This window comes from Sorex fumeus, unplaced genomic scaffold (assembly GCF_029834395.1).
Source record: "Sorex fumeus unplaced genomic scaffold, SorFum_2.1 ptg000001l, whole genome shotgun sequence".
Lineage (NCBI taxonomy): Eukaryota > Metazoa > Chordata > Mammalia > Eulipotyphla > Soricidae > Sorex > Sorex fumeus.
Genome location: NW_026606058.1, coordinates 6,043,277 through 6,058,581, shown reverse-complemented (window position 1 = coordinate 6,058,581; position 15,305 = coordinate 6,043,277). Strand labels below are relative to the sequence as shown.

Below are 15,305 nucleotides of genomic sequence, written 5' to 3'. Positions count from 1 at the left end.
TATTGCAGGCAGCTAACCGAGAGCTTTGATCCCCGGGCACTCCAGATGGTGCTCCCAGAGCACTGCCAGGCGTGACCCCTGAGTGCATAACCAGGAGTAGGCCCTGAGCACAGCTGGGTGTGGCCTTTGTTCAGGAATAAAGCTGGAAACAATAACAGAAATTCAGTTTTGCTGAATGGGCTTTTGACAGTGAGAAAGGGCTGAGCCAGAGAACTAACGCTGTTAACTGGGCAGTGGGAAAAGGCCCCCGATAGATCGTTTTGATCACACGCTGGCCCAGGTAGTGAGCAGAGTGTGCTGCGTCAGGGAGACTTTGTTCCAGAATCAGTGCCTTCCCTTGCCAGGCACTATTTTAGACCCAGGCAGAGACCAGTAAATAAAATAGAGCGCTCATTGTTGGTGCTCATTCTAGCAATGGGGCAGTGGAGTGGGCAGGGAGGAGAGCTAGTGAACAGGAAATGCGACGAAATGGCCCAAGAGTTCCCTGAGGAAAACAAATCAGGAAAGAATTTTTAAAGAGCAATTTTTGGGGTGCGGTGCTGCCAGCAGGTCAACCTGTATCCACAGGGCAAGTGCATTTGCAGCCTGGTGGTGCCTTCGGGCTTCCTGTTACCCCAAAATTGCCACTGTGCCTTTGGCTGGACCCCAACAACTCAGAACCAAGTTTCCCAAGAACTTAAAGGGACAAAAGTTAGGTAGATGGGAGCCATGCCCACAAATTACCTCCGGCTCTGGTGTTCAAGCTCGTTTATCAGCATTGCTTCAGAGACCCATAAATAAATCTTGAAAGAGATTAAAAGCCACAGTTAATCTTAATCCCAAGCCAGGCTGAACAGACTGGATTAAATCCAAGGGGGCAGGCCAGCCTGATGCCCACCCGGCAGAGTCCCTGGCAGCCGCTTGCTTCCACAATCCAAAATTCCCACCATGCCCTGGCCAGACTCCACTGTCTCAGGAAGGAACTCACCAAGATATAATCTGCTGAAAATTTGCGTATGTGGATTTTGTGACTGAAATCACAAATCAGGCTTTCTCGGCGTTAGGGTGGGCTACCTTCCCCCACCTCCGTGTTCTTCCAGAAGCCTCAGCAGTCATGCCCACGCCCCGAAGTTGCCACCCAGTTACAAAAGCTACTGCAGCCTTACCATCCTGATAAAAATACTGAATGACCTGAACAAACATGATGATCTCTTAGTACCTTTTGCAGAGCATAAAGCACAGAAGGAAAGAGAAAGAAGAAAAGTGCCTGCCATGGAGGCAGGCTGTGGAGGAGGGGTGTTGGGGGTGGTGGGAGGGAAACAGGGCATCGGTGGTGGGGAAGGTCCACTGGTGGAGGGATGGATGTTGTATCATTTAATGACTGAAACCCAGTCATGAACAGCTTTGTGATGGTCTCTCACGGCTATTCGAAAAAAATGTTGTTAACTAAAAAAAAGGTAATTTTGGTAGACCTCACAATAATTTGTATTCCAGCAGAGACTTGAATAAATTGAGGAATGATCCTCACAAAAACGATACCCTTAAGTTTGTTTTTCTTTGCACATAAGTGATTTTTTTTATTTATTGAATCATCTTTCTTTTTTCCTCAGGCACCGTAAGGCGATTCCTAGAGATTCATGGGGAAAGCATTGAAAAAGTAGTATTTGCTGTCTCTGAACTCGAAGAGGTATTTTGCTGATAATGTTGTGTTCTTTGAATCTTGTTTTTACTTGTGTTTACATTTGTCTTATTATTAGCTGATTTGCCAGCAGGCAAATCCTAATTATCTGTGCATTTATTGGTAGCAGGGCTTACCATTTGTTGAAAAAGACCTAAAATCAAGTCAAGAAGAAGGGTTTTGTTCTTTTTCTTCACTGCCGACCTGTTGTCTTTCAGTGAGATGCTGTAAGGTGCAGCTGTTCTGCTGTGCTCCTCGTGGTGACTCGTAGGCCGTCACACGAGCCCTGGGTGTCTGTGTAACATGAGGGGAACCTCGCTGACCTGAGAAAGGGCTGGTGTCCGCTGACCTGGACACAGGTGACAGCTCTGCCTCAGGTCTGGCACTGAGCAAGCATGGGAATTTATGCTTTGTTACATATAATTGTTGTTGTTACAACAAGTCTCACGATGGAGACGTTACTGGGCCCGCTCAAGCAAAAATCGATGAACAACGGGAGGACAGTGACATACAATTAGGTTTTAATATTTTTCTAATTTACTTTAGGGCCAGTTTAGACGATTAGTTCTTTCATATGCCTATTCACTTTGTTTCACTGTGCTCGCTCCCATTCATCCTGCCCAATTTTCCAATTTTGTGTCCTCGCCTAATTTCTTCACTTCCCTGGGCTTTGACAGAATAGAAATATCATTGGTCCTTACAGCATGGAAGTTTTATGTTAAGTGAGTTAATGCATTTGAAATTCTTATTCGAAGTATATGTGGTTGCATACACGATCCTGAAAACGTTTGGAATTTACCAGAATCAGACTCCTTTGTTTTGTTTGCTGCCTCTCTCATTTCACCCGTTTCCTCTCGCCATCATCTAGCGAGTTTTTATGGCGTGTCTAACAATCATCGGGTTTCCTCTGCTAATTCCTGGGAATATGCCAAAGAACAAGTTGTGGACACTATTAAAAGAACTCGACTCCTTGGCTGGAGCAGTACCACAGTGGGTAGGGCATTTGCCTTGCACTCAGCTGATCCGGGTTCTATTCCCAGCATCCCATGTGGTCTCCCGAGCACCGCCTGGAGTAATTCCTGAGTGCCTGAGGCAGTGCCTGTGCATCGTGGGGTGTGACCCAAAAAGAAAAAAAAAAGAAGAAGAACTCAACTCTCGGTGGAGACAGATCACAAATCACAAATCACCCTGTTATTCGTCGATTGCCTCGAGCAGGCCCCAGTAACGTCTCCTTCATCCTAGCCCTGAGATTATATTCAAGGCTCTTTAGGAGAATGAGACCCATCATTGTTACTGGTATTTGGCATATTGGGTACGCCACGGGGAGTTTGCCAGACTCTGCCGTGTGGGCAGACTACATTTGGTAGCCTGCCAGTTTGTCAAAGTAGGAATGAGATAATAAGATGTCATAATAAGATGTCGCGCGGCCGCGAATGTGGCCACGTGGTTCCGGGAGCTGGTTTTTATAGTCTCTGAGTCTTGGCCGCTGATGGGATTACATGGCGCCAGGGGTCCAGTTGGTGGATGTGACCCCCACCTACTGGAATTTGGAGGATCTGGGTGGAGGATGCTCGACTCCAATCCGAGTAGGCTTGGAGATCTCGGCCCCGGAACCCACATGGCTTTGTCTCTCTGCCAGTACCTTCATGTGTGCGGAGAGTGGTCTCAGCGTGGTGGTGGCTGATCCTGGAGGTCTTCGGCTGCCAGAGCCCTGGTCGGGGCAGGGAGGAAAGCTCAACCCGCTCCCCTCCAATGGGCCCCAGTGAGGACAGCTAGGCGCGGGGGCAGGAGACTGCCGGAGACAGATCATTCAGATCATTCTGAGATTGCCCTGAGGGAGATACAGGAAACTTAGGGCCACATTATTCCCATTGGGCTTGGGGTTATGGATACTTTCCATAGAAAGTGGTATGTAAGTTAAAATAATTGTTATAAATAAAATTTTCCAGGGGAGAGGCAAGTGACAGTATGAGCATGAACAAAAAGATTAATATAAAAGGTGTATTGTTGCTAGTGATAAAATGTGAGATACGGCTCAGCAGATTTGAAAAACAGCCTGGCAGGTCACTCAAAGTTCCACTTGTGGTCTTGAGCTTGGGCCTTGTCACTTAGGCTGTGAAGAAACATAGACATTAGGACCATACAGAAACGTACTTAGGGGTTTTTACACAGACAAGAGATAAGGCCTGACTGGTAGTTCCACTTAGAGGAGAGGTTGGAAGGGAAAGGCTGGTGACAAGCGTGAAGAGGAGACGCAGGGCGGGGTCAGAGCTCGGGAGAGGCCGACTCTGACCTGCTTCTCCAGGTGCGACTCTAGAGGCCTCCGAGCACCACCAAGATGTGTCCCTGTTGGTCCCCAGCAAAGTCAGCTGTAGTCTCTGGTCGTAAATGCAGACAGCTAGTTAACGATGCCCCCACCAAGGCAGCCAGAGGAGAGAAGCAGGAGAAAGATTCCATTTGGAGTGTGCCGGATCGTAGGCAGGAGCATCGGGACAGATGGTGAGGCCATCGTACTGCCCAGCCTGAAGCACAGAGTCGAGTCTGGGCATCAGCCGTTGTTCTTGCGCAGGACATGCAGAGTAAGAGGAGGCTCCTGCCCTTCTCGGTTCCAGCCCAGTGAGGACCCAGCCAACAGTGGGGCAGATGCCATGCAAGGAGCATGGCCCTCAGTGCCCTGGCAGTGTGTGGGTGCCCCTAACCCTGGTGCATCCCAAAAGCCAGTAGTCAGCAATATTTATCATGTAGATCCAAAGGTGTCTTTTAAAAAGGATTTTCTTTTTTTTCCCCCTTTGGTTATTTGTGAATGGTTTATTGAGGAATAAAGGAATAACAGAACAGTTTCATAGGCATGTCGGTAAGAATTCAAACACAACAGACCTCTTTGTACCAAGTAGACCTTATTGCATGAGTATCATAAACTGAAAAGTCAAGCCAGGAGTTAGAGATCCCACTGTCAAATTTGGGCTGGAGCGATAGCACAGCGGTAGGGCATTTGCCTTACACACAGCCAACATGGACGACCCGAGTTCGATTCCTCCACCCCTCTCTGAGAGCCCGGCAAGCTACTGAGAGTATCTCGCCCGCACGGCAGAGCCTGGCAAGCTACCCGTGACGTGCTCGATATGCCAAACACAGTAACAACAAAGTCTCCAATGGAGACGTTACTGGGCCCGCTCGAGCAAATTGATGAACAACGGGAGGACAGGGACAGGGACAGGGACAGGGACTGTCAAATTTAGATAGAGAGGATTCAAAAGCAAGTCCACAGAAAAACTTGTGAGTGACTGTTCACATTAGCATTATTCCTGATAGTCAAAAAGTGGAATCAATTAATTGCTGGTGTGGCCTAGACCATATGGTATTATTGGCCTATGGGAAAGTGTATACTGATATTTGCTGCAAGGTGGATGGTCCTTGGAAGCATCGTGCTAGCTGAAAGAAGCTAGGCACAAAAGGCCACGTGTTATATTCCATTTGGGTAGGATTGGGGGGGTGGGAGGGTGGGGGATGCAGTCTCCCAGTCAAAGCTTAGTGGGCCCCAAACCAGGCAGGTGGTTCCTTGCTCAGCCCAGCCATGTGACGTTTCTTGGGCCCAGGAGTGCAAGGGGGCACCACAGCCGTACCCAGGGTGCCCCTGGGGGCTGCCAGTGCTACACCTGTGGTAATGGGGAGTCTGGCAGTGCTGGGAACCAAGCTGCATCCTCGCACAAGTGGTACAGGCATCCCTGAGCCCTGATATGACCTAGCGCTCTCTGCTGTAATCCACTGTCATGAAATACCCGGCATGTGCAAATCCAGGGAAACAAATGAGGCACTGGGGTGATGAAAATATTCTTCGATTGTATTGATGAATTCATGATTTTCTGAATGTAGATCTTCATTTTTTTTTTAGCTGCTGCTTTTTTATAAATTATACGACTTATTTACAGTAAATGCCTTCTATATATCGACACTGAAAAATGGTGCAGTACTCTGGGTGACTCAGTTAAAAAAGTGATGGAGGGGTCGGAGCAACAGTACAGCGGGTAGGGCGTTTGTCTTGCACGCAGCCAACCCGGGTTCTGTCCTCGACATCCTGTCTGGTCCCCCAAGCACCAAGAAGTAATTCCTGTGCAGAACCAGGAGTAACCCCTGACCATTGCTGGGTGTGACCCAAAAAGGAAAAAAAAAATGTGATGGATAATGACTTAATTTTTTTAATTTTTTTTTTTTTTATTAAACCACAGTGAGATATACAGTTACAAAGTTGTTCACGATTGGCTTTCAGTCATACGGTGTTTCAGCACCTGTCTCTTCACTGGTGTGCAATTCCCACCACCATTACCCCCCTCCCCACCTCTGTGGCAGGGGAATTATCCTAAGCAACTTCATCGTTCCTTTAGTTTCTTTTTATTCTAGTTTAGCCCATTTTTCTTAAGTAGTGTTGGAAATAATTAATGAGTAATAGTAAAATAACTCCTAGATGATGTAAAAGCAGAATGTTCCAAGATACAGGGAAACTTCGAAAACTTAATGGGTCACTGCAGTGAGCCTACCCGCGTGGAAATGAAAAGATAGCAGTTTGGCTTTTGGCAAGAACGCTGCTTCCATGGTAGGCGTGGGTGCCACTCAGGGACCTCCACATACAAGGCACGTGCCCCAGAGCCTTCCGGGCTGATTTCCTGGCCTATGAGTTTCACTTTAAAGTAGAATTCTTTTTGTTGTTTTTGCAAAAACTTGTAAAAGGAAGGATAAAAGTCATGAAATATAAATCTTGGGGCTGGAGCCATAGCACAGCGGGGTAGGACTTTTGCCTTGCACGTGCTGACCTGGGTTTGATCCCCGGCATCCCATAGGGTCCCCCAAGCACCGCCAGGAGTAATTCCTGAGTGCAGAGCCAGGAGTAACCCCTGAGCATCATTTTGTGACCCCAAATGCCCCCCCCCAAAAAAAAAACACAAAAAAACCTTTTCAAATAATTTGAGCTGTGTTGGGGAAAAAAGACACACAATTGCGAAAACAAAAACTGGTTCAAAGGATGGCATCTGAATCTTCCTGAGTTGAAACTTGAAAGACGATTCTTATCACTGAGGCCAGGGACGGAGATGGATGGGAGCATTGGGAACAGGTGGAAATGGTCCCAGCGGTGCCGTGTGCGTCGCCAGCATGGAGCCAGGCTCCCCTGACCAGTCGCCACGTCCCGGTCTCTCACGTGCACCGAGCAAACGCCAGGCCAGCGATGGGAAGCGCCTTCAGACCTTTGTTCTCACTGCGGTGCTTGCACGGTCGGTACAGAGTGCTGAGCACTGCTGGTGCTGCTGCTTCGTTGTTTTTCACGGCGTGTGTTCCTCTCCCGACACAGGCTACTTACCAAAGGCTGCTACCTCTGTACTTCCCAAGGTCACTGAAGGAGGAGAGTCAGTCCTTGCCGTTCCTGCCCGCGGATATTGGAAATGCAGAAGGGGAGCCCGTGGTACCGGAACGGCAGATCAGGATAAGTGAGAAGCCAGGGGCTCCAGAGGGTGCGTTCCGTCCTGTTTTAAAAATTGCCCTTTTCAAAAGCAAAGGGACTGCTACAGTACCAGCCGCCCAAAGAAGTAGGAAGTACAGCTTGACCTTTGAGAAACTGCCAAGTGTGTTCTATGACCAAGACCAACCTAGGTATTTTTTTTGTGTTAGGCTGGAGAGATACACGGGTAGATACAGTAAGACTCTTACTCCCGTGAAACACAGTTTCATGTAGGGCACTGTTAAGGTAGCAGTCAGTGGCATTTTTAATCTAAAAATCTCCACGTCAACAATAGCCTCTAAATTAATGTCCCTTACATTAAATAGCAGACAATACTGATAACTGTGTGTTTTGCTTCTTTGGGTTTTACATACTCATGTAGCTTGAAGCAGTAGGTAGGGGGTAGTCAGAGTGTGATCCTTCTAAATCTATTCCGCGAGATAGCTTGTCCTGTTCTTCAGGTCTACCTCACAAGTGTTGGTGCCAAAATTCCACTTGAAAAGGCACCTGGGAATTTCTGTGAGATTCCTCCTCTGATACTTTTCACTGAGCATCAAATTAAAAACCTGCAGGGGTCTGTTTATCTCGTTTTTGTAACCAGCACTCAGACAAATCAAGTGGAAGGAGTTTTCAAATGGTTTAGCATTGGAAACTGTGAACCAAACTTTGCTAGACACTTAACTTCTTCCAGTGAAGTACTATAAACACGTCCTGAACCCCTTTGAAATGTTTCACTGTGGTGGCCACCACATAGGGTATAATTTTTCCCAGATGCATAAAATGCATTTTGTATGGTGTAGTGAGAAGCAAAACCAGTTGGAGAAGACTTTGCGTTACTGAATATAAGTCCTATTCATTGGCCAGGTTTTCTTCTATCCATCATTTCATAGAAGGCTTGATCTCTGTTCGTATATTGCTAACATAGACATAGGCTTTGATATTCATAAATATTTTCCATTAGAATGTTAAGCATATTAAAATGTAAGATCAGTGCTGCTTGAGGGATTGAAAGATTTGTTCATGGATATTTTTCACAGATGCAGACTCCTATTAGTCACTGACCTGTCCTAGTCAGAGGAACAGCGGACTAATTAAGTGGTTTTCAAATGCCAGTGCAGACCAGTACTGGTTAGCAGGTGTTAAAATATTCAAAACCTGTGAACTTCATGTGAAGAAGTCCCAGCTAGATCACCCATGAAATTGGGAATTGGTTCATATGATTGTCTAAGGAAGTACCCAAGGGTCTAAAAATGTTTTGCTTTCTTTGTTTTTTGGCTTTTTTTTGGGGGGGGGGGGTGTCACTCCTGGCTATGCATAGGGGTTACTCCTGGCTCATGCACTCAGGAATTACTCCTGGCTATGCTTGGGAGACTATATGGGGTGCTGGGAATTGAACCCGGGTCTGCCGCATGCAAGGCAAATGCCCTACCCGCTGTGCTATTGCGCCATCCCCCATGGAGGATTTTGCTTTCTTAAAATTAAAACAAAATAAAACAATAACAGAAAAAAACTACACCCTGGGTAGGGTTGTGGGGAACTCAGTGAGATAAGATTCATTTCAGGCAAGGGAGATAGCGAAGAGGTGAGTATAGAATTTGCATGCTTGAGGCCTTGAGTTTGATCCCCAGACCACATCGCCCCCTGAGCCCTCTCTAGTCTGTTCGCGCCAGCATCATTGGTTCTAGAAGGCCTGTGTCTCAAGTCTGTGCACCTGTCAGGCCCAGCATTACTGGGTCACGTGCCGTCAGGAGTGGCCCCTGGGCACTGCGTAGAAGACCTAAAAAAAAGATGTTAGATTTTATTAGGAAAATATAGTATCGTCTTTTTTGGTAAACCAGGGAATTAGCTTATTTATTTGTTGTGAGAACTAACCATAACTCCTAGGGACCAGAATGATTGTGTTGGGATGACGAGTGTAGAAAGCCAAATCAGAGTCAAAACTTCTTTTTTTTTTTTTTTTTTGGCTTTTGGGTCACACAGATGATGATCAGGGGTCACTCCTGGCTCTGCACTCAGGAATTACCTGGTGGTGCACGGTGGACCATATGGGATGCCAGAGATTGAACCCAAGTCAGCCACTTGCAAGGCAAATGCCCTCCCTGCTCTGATCCCCAAAACATATTTTAGTGAATGCGAATCATTCCCTGCCACCCTGCCCACCCACCCCCATCTTTCTTTAGGACCAAAAGATGAGAGTTTATATTGCAAACAAATCCTGCAAGAAATTCTGGATATACGTGAGCTCTGTTGCATAATTTCTCATGGATTCACCGCCAAACTCTAATCCATATTTAAATTCACAGACAGTATACTTTTTCTAATTGTTTTCCCTTATAATCAGATTTTATTTTTTTCTTCCTAATATTATACCCAGGCCACCTTGATTTGACCTGCTGTACCCATGCTCCTTGTGTTGCAGAAGGTCTGATGATTTTTGTCATTACTTCAGTTTTCTAAACCCCCAACCCTGAGGGCCAGAGCGAAACTACAGTGGGTAGGGTATTTGTCTTACAGGTGGTCCAGCTGGATTTGATCCCCGGCACCCCATGTGGTTCCCTGAGCCACCAGGAATGAGCCCTGAGCACGGCCAGGTGTGGCTTAGAACCAAAAATAAAAATAAATCCCCAACCCTGAAATTCAGCTTCATTTTTAAGGGGGAAAAGAAAGTGACATTAACTTCAATTTTTAACTTATTTCACAATTATACCTATTGCAGTATTAGCATTCTGCATGTAATATTCACTGTTGAATGTCATCCTAACGTCTCCACTGATAACTGTTTTTGTTACAGACAGCCAAGAAGAAGAAGACGAGGGCTTGGGCGTCGATCTCTCTTTTATTGGCTCCCATGCTTTTTCTCGAATGGAAGGAGATATTGACAAGCAGAGAAGATTGATCCTACAGGGCCAGTTGTCAGAGGCAGCCCTGCAGAAGCAGCACCAGCGGAAGTAAGGCAGATAAATTCCCTTTGCATTGACCGTACAAACGAGACAGGAAAGGGCTCATTATCAGCCCATTGGTTCACTTAGTATGTGTCCGCTTTATCTTCGGAATAATTTAGTGAAGGGAGAAAGTGTCCCCATTTCATCAGCACAGAAACTCTAAGTTTCCAGTGTATGACACAGCCGGTTTTTTGGGCGCAGAGCTGGTGTTTATTAGAGCTCTTTCTCTTCTTCACTGTAATTGTAGATTGACCTCTGTCTGAGCTTCTAAAAGTGGAGAAACACAGAATTTTACATAACTTTTTTGTTTTGCTTTTTGGATTACACCCGGCAATACACTGGGGTTACTTCTAGCTCTGCACTCAGGAATTACCCCTGGCAGTGTTCAGGGGACCATATGGCATGCTGGGAATCGAACCCAGGTCGGCCACGTGCAAGGCAAACGCCCTACCCACTGTGCTATTGCTCCAGCCCCAAGAATTTTACGTAACTTTAATTAAAAAAGTATGACCTACATGTTCATGTTTCCTAAGCAATTCTGAGTAAATCCTTTTTAAATAAACATAAAGGCAGCTTTCAGTCTTCTGGGTCGGTTTTGCCAGATAAGTTTTCCCAAAGTAAGTCCTTGGAAAGCAAGCTGCTTTTCAGAAACGTTCAGGGAAGAGAAAAGTAATGAACTATAAATTCCTTTTCTTTTTGAGTCACACCCAGCGATGGTCAGGGGTTACTTCTCGCTCTGCACTCAGGAATTCCTCCTGGCGATGCTTGGGGGACCAGATGGGATTCCATGGATGAAACCCAGATTGGCCGCATGCAAAGCAACCCCCCTGCCTGCGCTGCTGCTGCTCTGGCACCTGAATTCTTAATATTAACTACTGCCTGATAGAGTTGGGTGTTGCTGTTCTCTTCAGTGTGGGGAATCTTGATGCATTAAGTCTTTTGCATGTTGCTGCTTGTTCATTTTGTTTTATTGTGGGGGCCATATTTGGCATGCTCAGGGCTTACACCGACTCTTCTCAGGGATTACTCCTGACAGGCTTGAGAGAGCATTGAAGATGTGGGAGACTGAGCCTGTGTGTGCGGAGGTCTGATGTGTACAGAGCGCTCTCCCTGCTGCCTCTGTCTCTGACCCCTCGTTCCCTTTGCCTCTGTAGCTTCTGCCTTTCTCCATATTTGGGCTCAGAAGCTGTTGCCTCTGGAAATTTAGCTTGAGTCTGGCACAGATGCCTCCTCCTGTGTCCTTTATCAACACCCTGTGCTCATTGAAAGCAGAGCTGAGCTCTTTGAATTGCATTTTGGGTTTGGGGGCCACGCCCAACAGCGCTCAGGACTTTTTCCTGCTTCTGTGCTCAGGTATCCCTGCTGGTGGTCCTCAGCAGCTTTTTGTGCTGGGGATGGAAACGGGGTGAAAGCACCCAACCTGCTGTGCTGTCTTCTCGGGCCCCCCCAGCAAAGTGTTTACCACAGTATTCTGTGGGATCTGGTTATTGTCATGTTTAGAGTTGGGGTTTGGTCTAGATGGCATCAGGAATTACACACAGAACTTTTTCTGTCTGTCTGTGTTCTTCACCGGCTTGTTACAGTTTTATAACTGTGTTAGCCACTAGGGGGCACCAATGAATAACTTTTCAAAATGATCTTGAAGCGGTTTCTAAACTTAATTCCTGGCTAAGAATCACACATGATTGGTTCTTTGGCGTCTGTATTTTTTATTTATTTATTTTTATTTATTTATTTATTTATTTATTTATTTATTGAATCACTGTGGGAAAGGTTACAAAGCTTTCAGGTTTAGGTCTCAGTCATGCAAATATCAAACACATTTCCCTTTACCAATACTTATTTTTTCCCATGAAGAACCCCAATAAAACCCCACCCCCCACCCCTCCCCGTCCCTGTGAGGCAGATGAATTCTAGTTGACACTGTATCTGCTTTGATTAGATTCACTGTTTCAATAAAAGATTCACCACTATTATTTAGAGTTTACCCCCCCCCCACCCCCCATCAGACATGCTGAAAAAGCATTGTGAAGTGATTTGCTTTCTACAGCTGGGTTCAAGAATTAAATGTTGGTTTTGGATTTCTGCTATTTTACCTATTGACCCTGGAAGTATTTCTACTGAAAGTCAGATAGTTAAGAAATTGGTTTCTGTGCTCTGGAGTCGTGGCCGTGCTGGAGAGCCGCTCGTGGGGGGCAACTGGTGGCCTCGGTAGGGCGTGAAGGGCGGACCGAAACGCCCCCCTTCACATGAGGTTTTATTTGGCGTCTAAATTTTTAAGCTTTGTCACGTCATAGTATATCCACTGATAAATTTAGTTACCTCTTTTATGAGTTAGTTCTCAATTATTTGTTCTCATATCTTCTTTGTACTCTTGAAAATTGTTCAGGAACACAAAGGAGTTTCTTCTGCATGCGTTTTGTCTATCAAGTACTTCTTTTTTTTCCCTTTTTGCCATTGTTTTGTTTGGGGGGCATCCCCAGAGATCCTCAGGGCTTAACTTTAGGCTGTGCTCAGGGATCTCTCCTGGTGGTGCTCAGGGGACTATCGATGATGCAGGAGTTTTAAACTGGGGTTGCCACATGCAAGACTGGATCCTTAACCCCTGCACTATCTCTCTGGCCCTGATAAATGATTTTTTTTGTGGGGGGGGGTCACACCTGGCGATGCACAGGGGTTACTACTGGCTCTGCACTCAGGAATCACCCCTGGCAGTGCTCAGGGGACCATATGGGATGCTGGGAATTGAACCCGGGTCAGCCGCATGCAAGGCAAACACTCTACCCACTGTGCTATTGCTCCATCCCTAAATGATGATTTTTAAAGAATCCATTGTACTTTTATAAATAAGGATCATGTATATTGGTAATTAGAAGAATTGCACTTTTCTGCAATTTTTGAAATCTTTAATGTTCAATAGAATGCAGTTAGATTCTTACTCAAACCATTGCATTAAGTTTTGGGTAAATTATATGAAGAAAATACAACCTTGGTCAGATACGTAGTTGGAACAGTAAGGAATATTATACTAGCCTTTACATAACCAAGCATTTTATTTTTTGATTTTATGCCATAGTGTGATAAATGGTAGTGTCTTAAAGTTTTAATGTAGAATATCAGATACCTGTAAATTTCTGTATATAGTAAAATGTGTTGTTCTGTGCTAAAATTTGAATGGGGTGGGTCTTTTGGTTGGTTTCTTACTAAGGGTTCTCTCCTGGCAGTGCTGGTATGGGGTGTTGGGGAGAAAGGGACTGAGGTGTACTTTAGATATCCTAAAGTATGATCTGCAGTCCCAACTGTGCCGCTTCCTTCTTTGGGAAGGACGAATAAAGAGCGGCACGTGCCATGGAGTGGACCACGGGCAAAGTGTATACTCATCCTGCTGAGCTGTCTCACTCTGAATGAATTTCCTTTTAAGATATATTACTACTGATGTCTGAAAAGCCTTCGTTAGGAACTGTAAGCTAGTGATGGAGACAAGTCTTCAAAAACTGCATATATAGTTTGTTTTTGAACTACAACGGGCAGTACTCAGTTCTTATTCCTGGTGCTGCACTCAGGGATCACTCCTGATGGGGCTCAGGGGATCATGGGGTGCCAGGGATAGGACCTGGCTCAGCACAAAGCAGGCACCCTATCAGCCAGACTCTTGCTGCAGCTCTGCAGAAGTGGTATTGCTGGGTCGGATGGGAGCTCAATTTCTGATTTTTTGAGAAACGTCCCTACTGTTTTTCAAAGGGGCTGAAGCAGTCGGCATTCCTACCAGCAGTGAAGGAGATTCCCCTTCTCCCCACATCCATGCCAACACCGGTTGCTTTTGTTCTTTTGGATGTGTGCCAGTCTCTGGTGTGAGGTGATACCTCATTGTTGTTTTGATCTGCATCTCCCTGATGATTAGTGATGTAGAGCATTTTTTCATGTGCCTTTTGGCCATTCGGATTTCTTCTTTGAGAAAGTTTCTGTTCATTTCATCGCCCCATTTTCTGATGGGGTTGGATGTTTTCTTCCTATAGAGTTCAACCAGTGTCTTGTATATCCTTGATATCAACCCCTTATCAGATGGGTATTGGGTGGGTATCCTTTCCCATTCTGTAGATTGTCTCTGTATTCTGGTCACTGTTTCTTTTGAGGTACAGAAGCTTTTTAGTTTAAGATAGTCCCATTAATTTATCTCTGTTTCCACTTGCTTCGTCATTGGCATGTCACCTTTGAAGATACCTTTAGCTTAAATGTCGTGGAGTGGTTTGCTGGCCTTTTTTTCAATGTACCTTATGGATTCTGGTTTGATGTTGAGGTGTTTAATCCATTTTGATCTGATTTTTGTGCATGGTGTTAGGTAGAGGTCTGAGCCCATTTTTTTGCATGTAGCTGTCCAGTTTTGCCAGCACCATCTGTTAAAGAGACTTTCCTTGCTCTATTTCACATTTCCTGTTCCCTTATCAAAGATTAGATGATCATATATTTGAGGGTGTGTGTAAGGATATTGCACCCTGTTCCATTGGTCTGCAGCTCTGCCTTATTTCAAGTACCATGCTGTTTTAATCGTTACTGCTTTATAGTAGAGTTTGAGGTTGGGAAAGGTGATGCCTCCCATCTTCTTTTTCCAAAAAATTGCTGTAGCTATTCGTGGGAGTTTGTTGTTCCATATGAATTTCAGGAGTATTTGATCCATTTCTTTGAAGAATGTCATGGGTGTCCTTATAGGGATTGCATTGAATCTGTATAATGCTTTGGGGAGTCCTGCCATTTTCACAATGTTAATTCTCCCAATCCATGAGTAGGGGATATGTTTCCATTTCCTCATGTCCTCTTTTATTTCTTGAAGTAGCATTTTGTAGTTTTTTTTTTTTGTACAGGTTAAGCTGATTCCAAGGTACCTGATTTTTTGAGGCATGATTATGAACAGGATAACTTTTTTCTTGTTACTTTCTTCTCTCTCATTATTTGTGTATAGGAAAGCCATCGCTTTTGGGTGTTGATTTTATAGCCTGCGACTTTACTATACAAGTCTAGTGTTTCTAGGAGCTTCTTGGTAGAGGCTTTGGGGTTCTTTGAGTCTTTGTGCCTCGACGCACTGATCCTGTCTGATCCTTTTACCGAGGATCGGTTGATTACCTATAGTGACTGGCCAGAGCTCCAGCTAACCTAAGAGGAGTCTTCAAAGCAGCTCCTAGGGCTTGTCTTCCTTCCCTGTCCGTCTCCAGTGAGCTTTCAC

The 15,305-nt window shown here is 45.4% G+C and overlaps 1 protein-coding gene across 1 annotated transcript in view; it reads left to right on the top strand.

Moving 5' to 3' along the window:
• The window catches only part of GDAP2 (ganglioside induced differentiation associated protein 2), a 61,289-nt gene that overhangs the window by 13,646 nt on the left and 32,338 nt on the right, over nt 1–15,305 (top strand). The window contains exons 5-7 of the mRNA XM_056117394.1: nt 1,590–1,666; nt 6,999–7,158; nt 9,937–10,093. Of these exons, the coding sequence (XP_055973369.1) occupies nt 1,590–1,666; nt 6,999–7,158; nt 9,937–10,093 (394 nt within the window). The remainder of the gene's footprint in view (nt 1–1,589; nt 1,667–6,998; nt 7,159–9,936; nt 10,094–15,305) is intronic.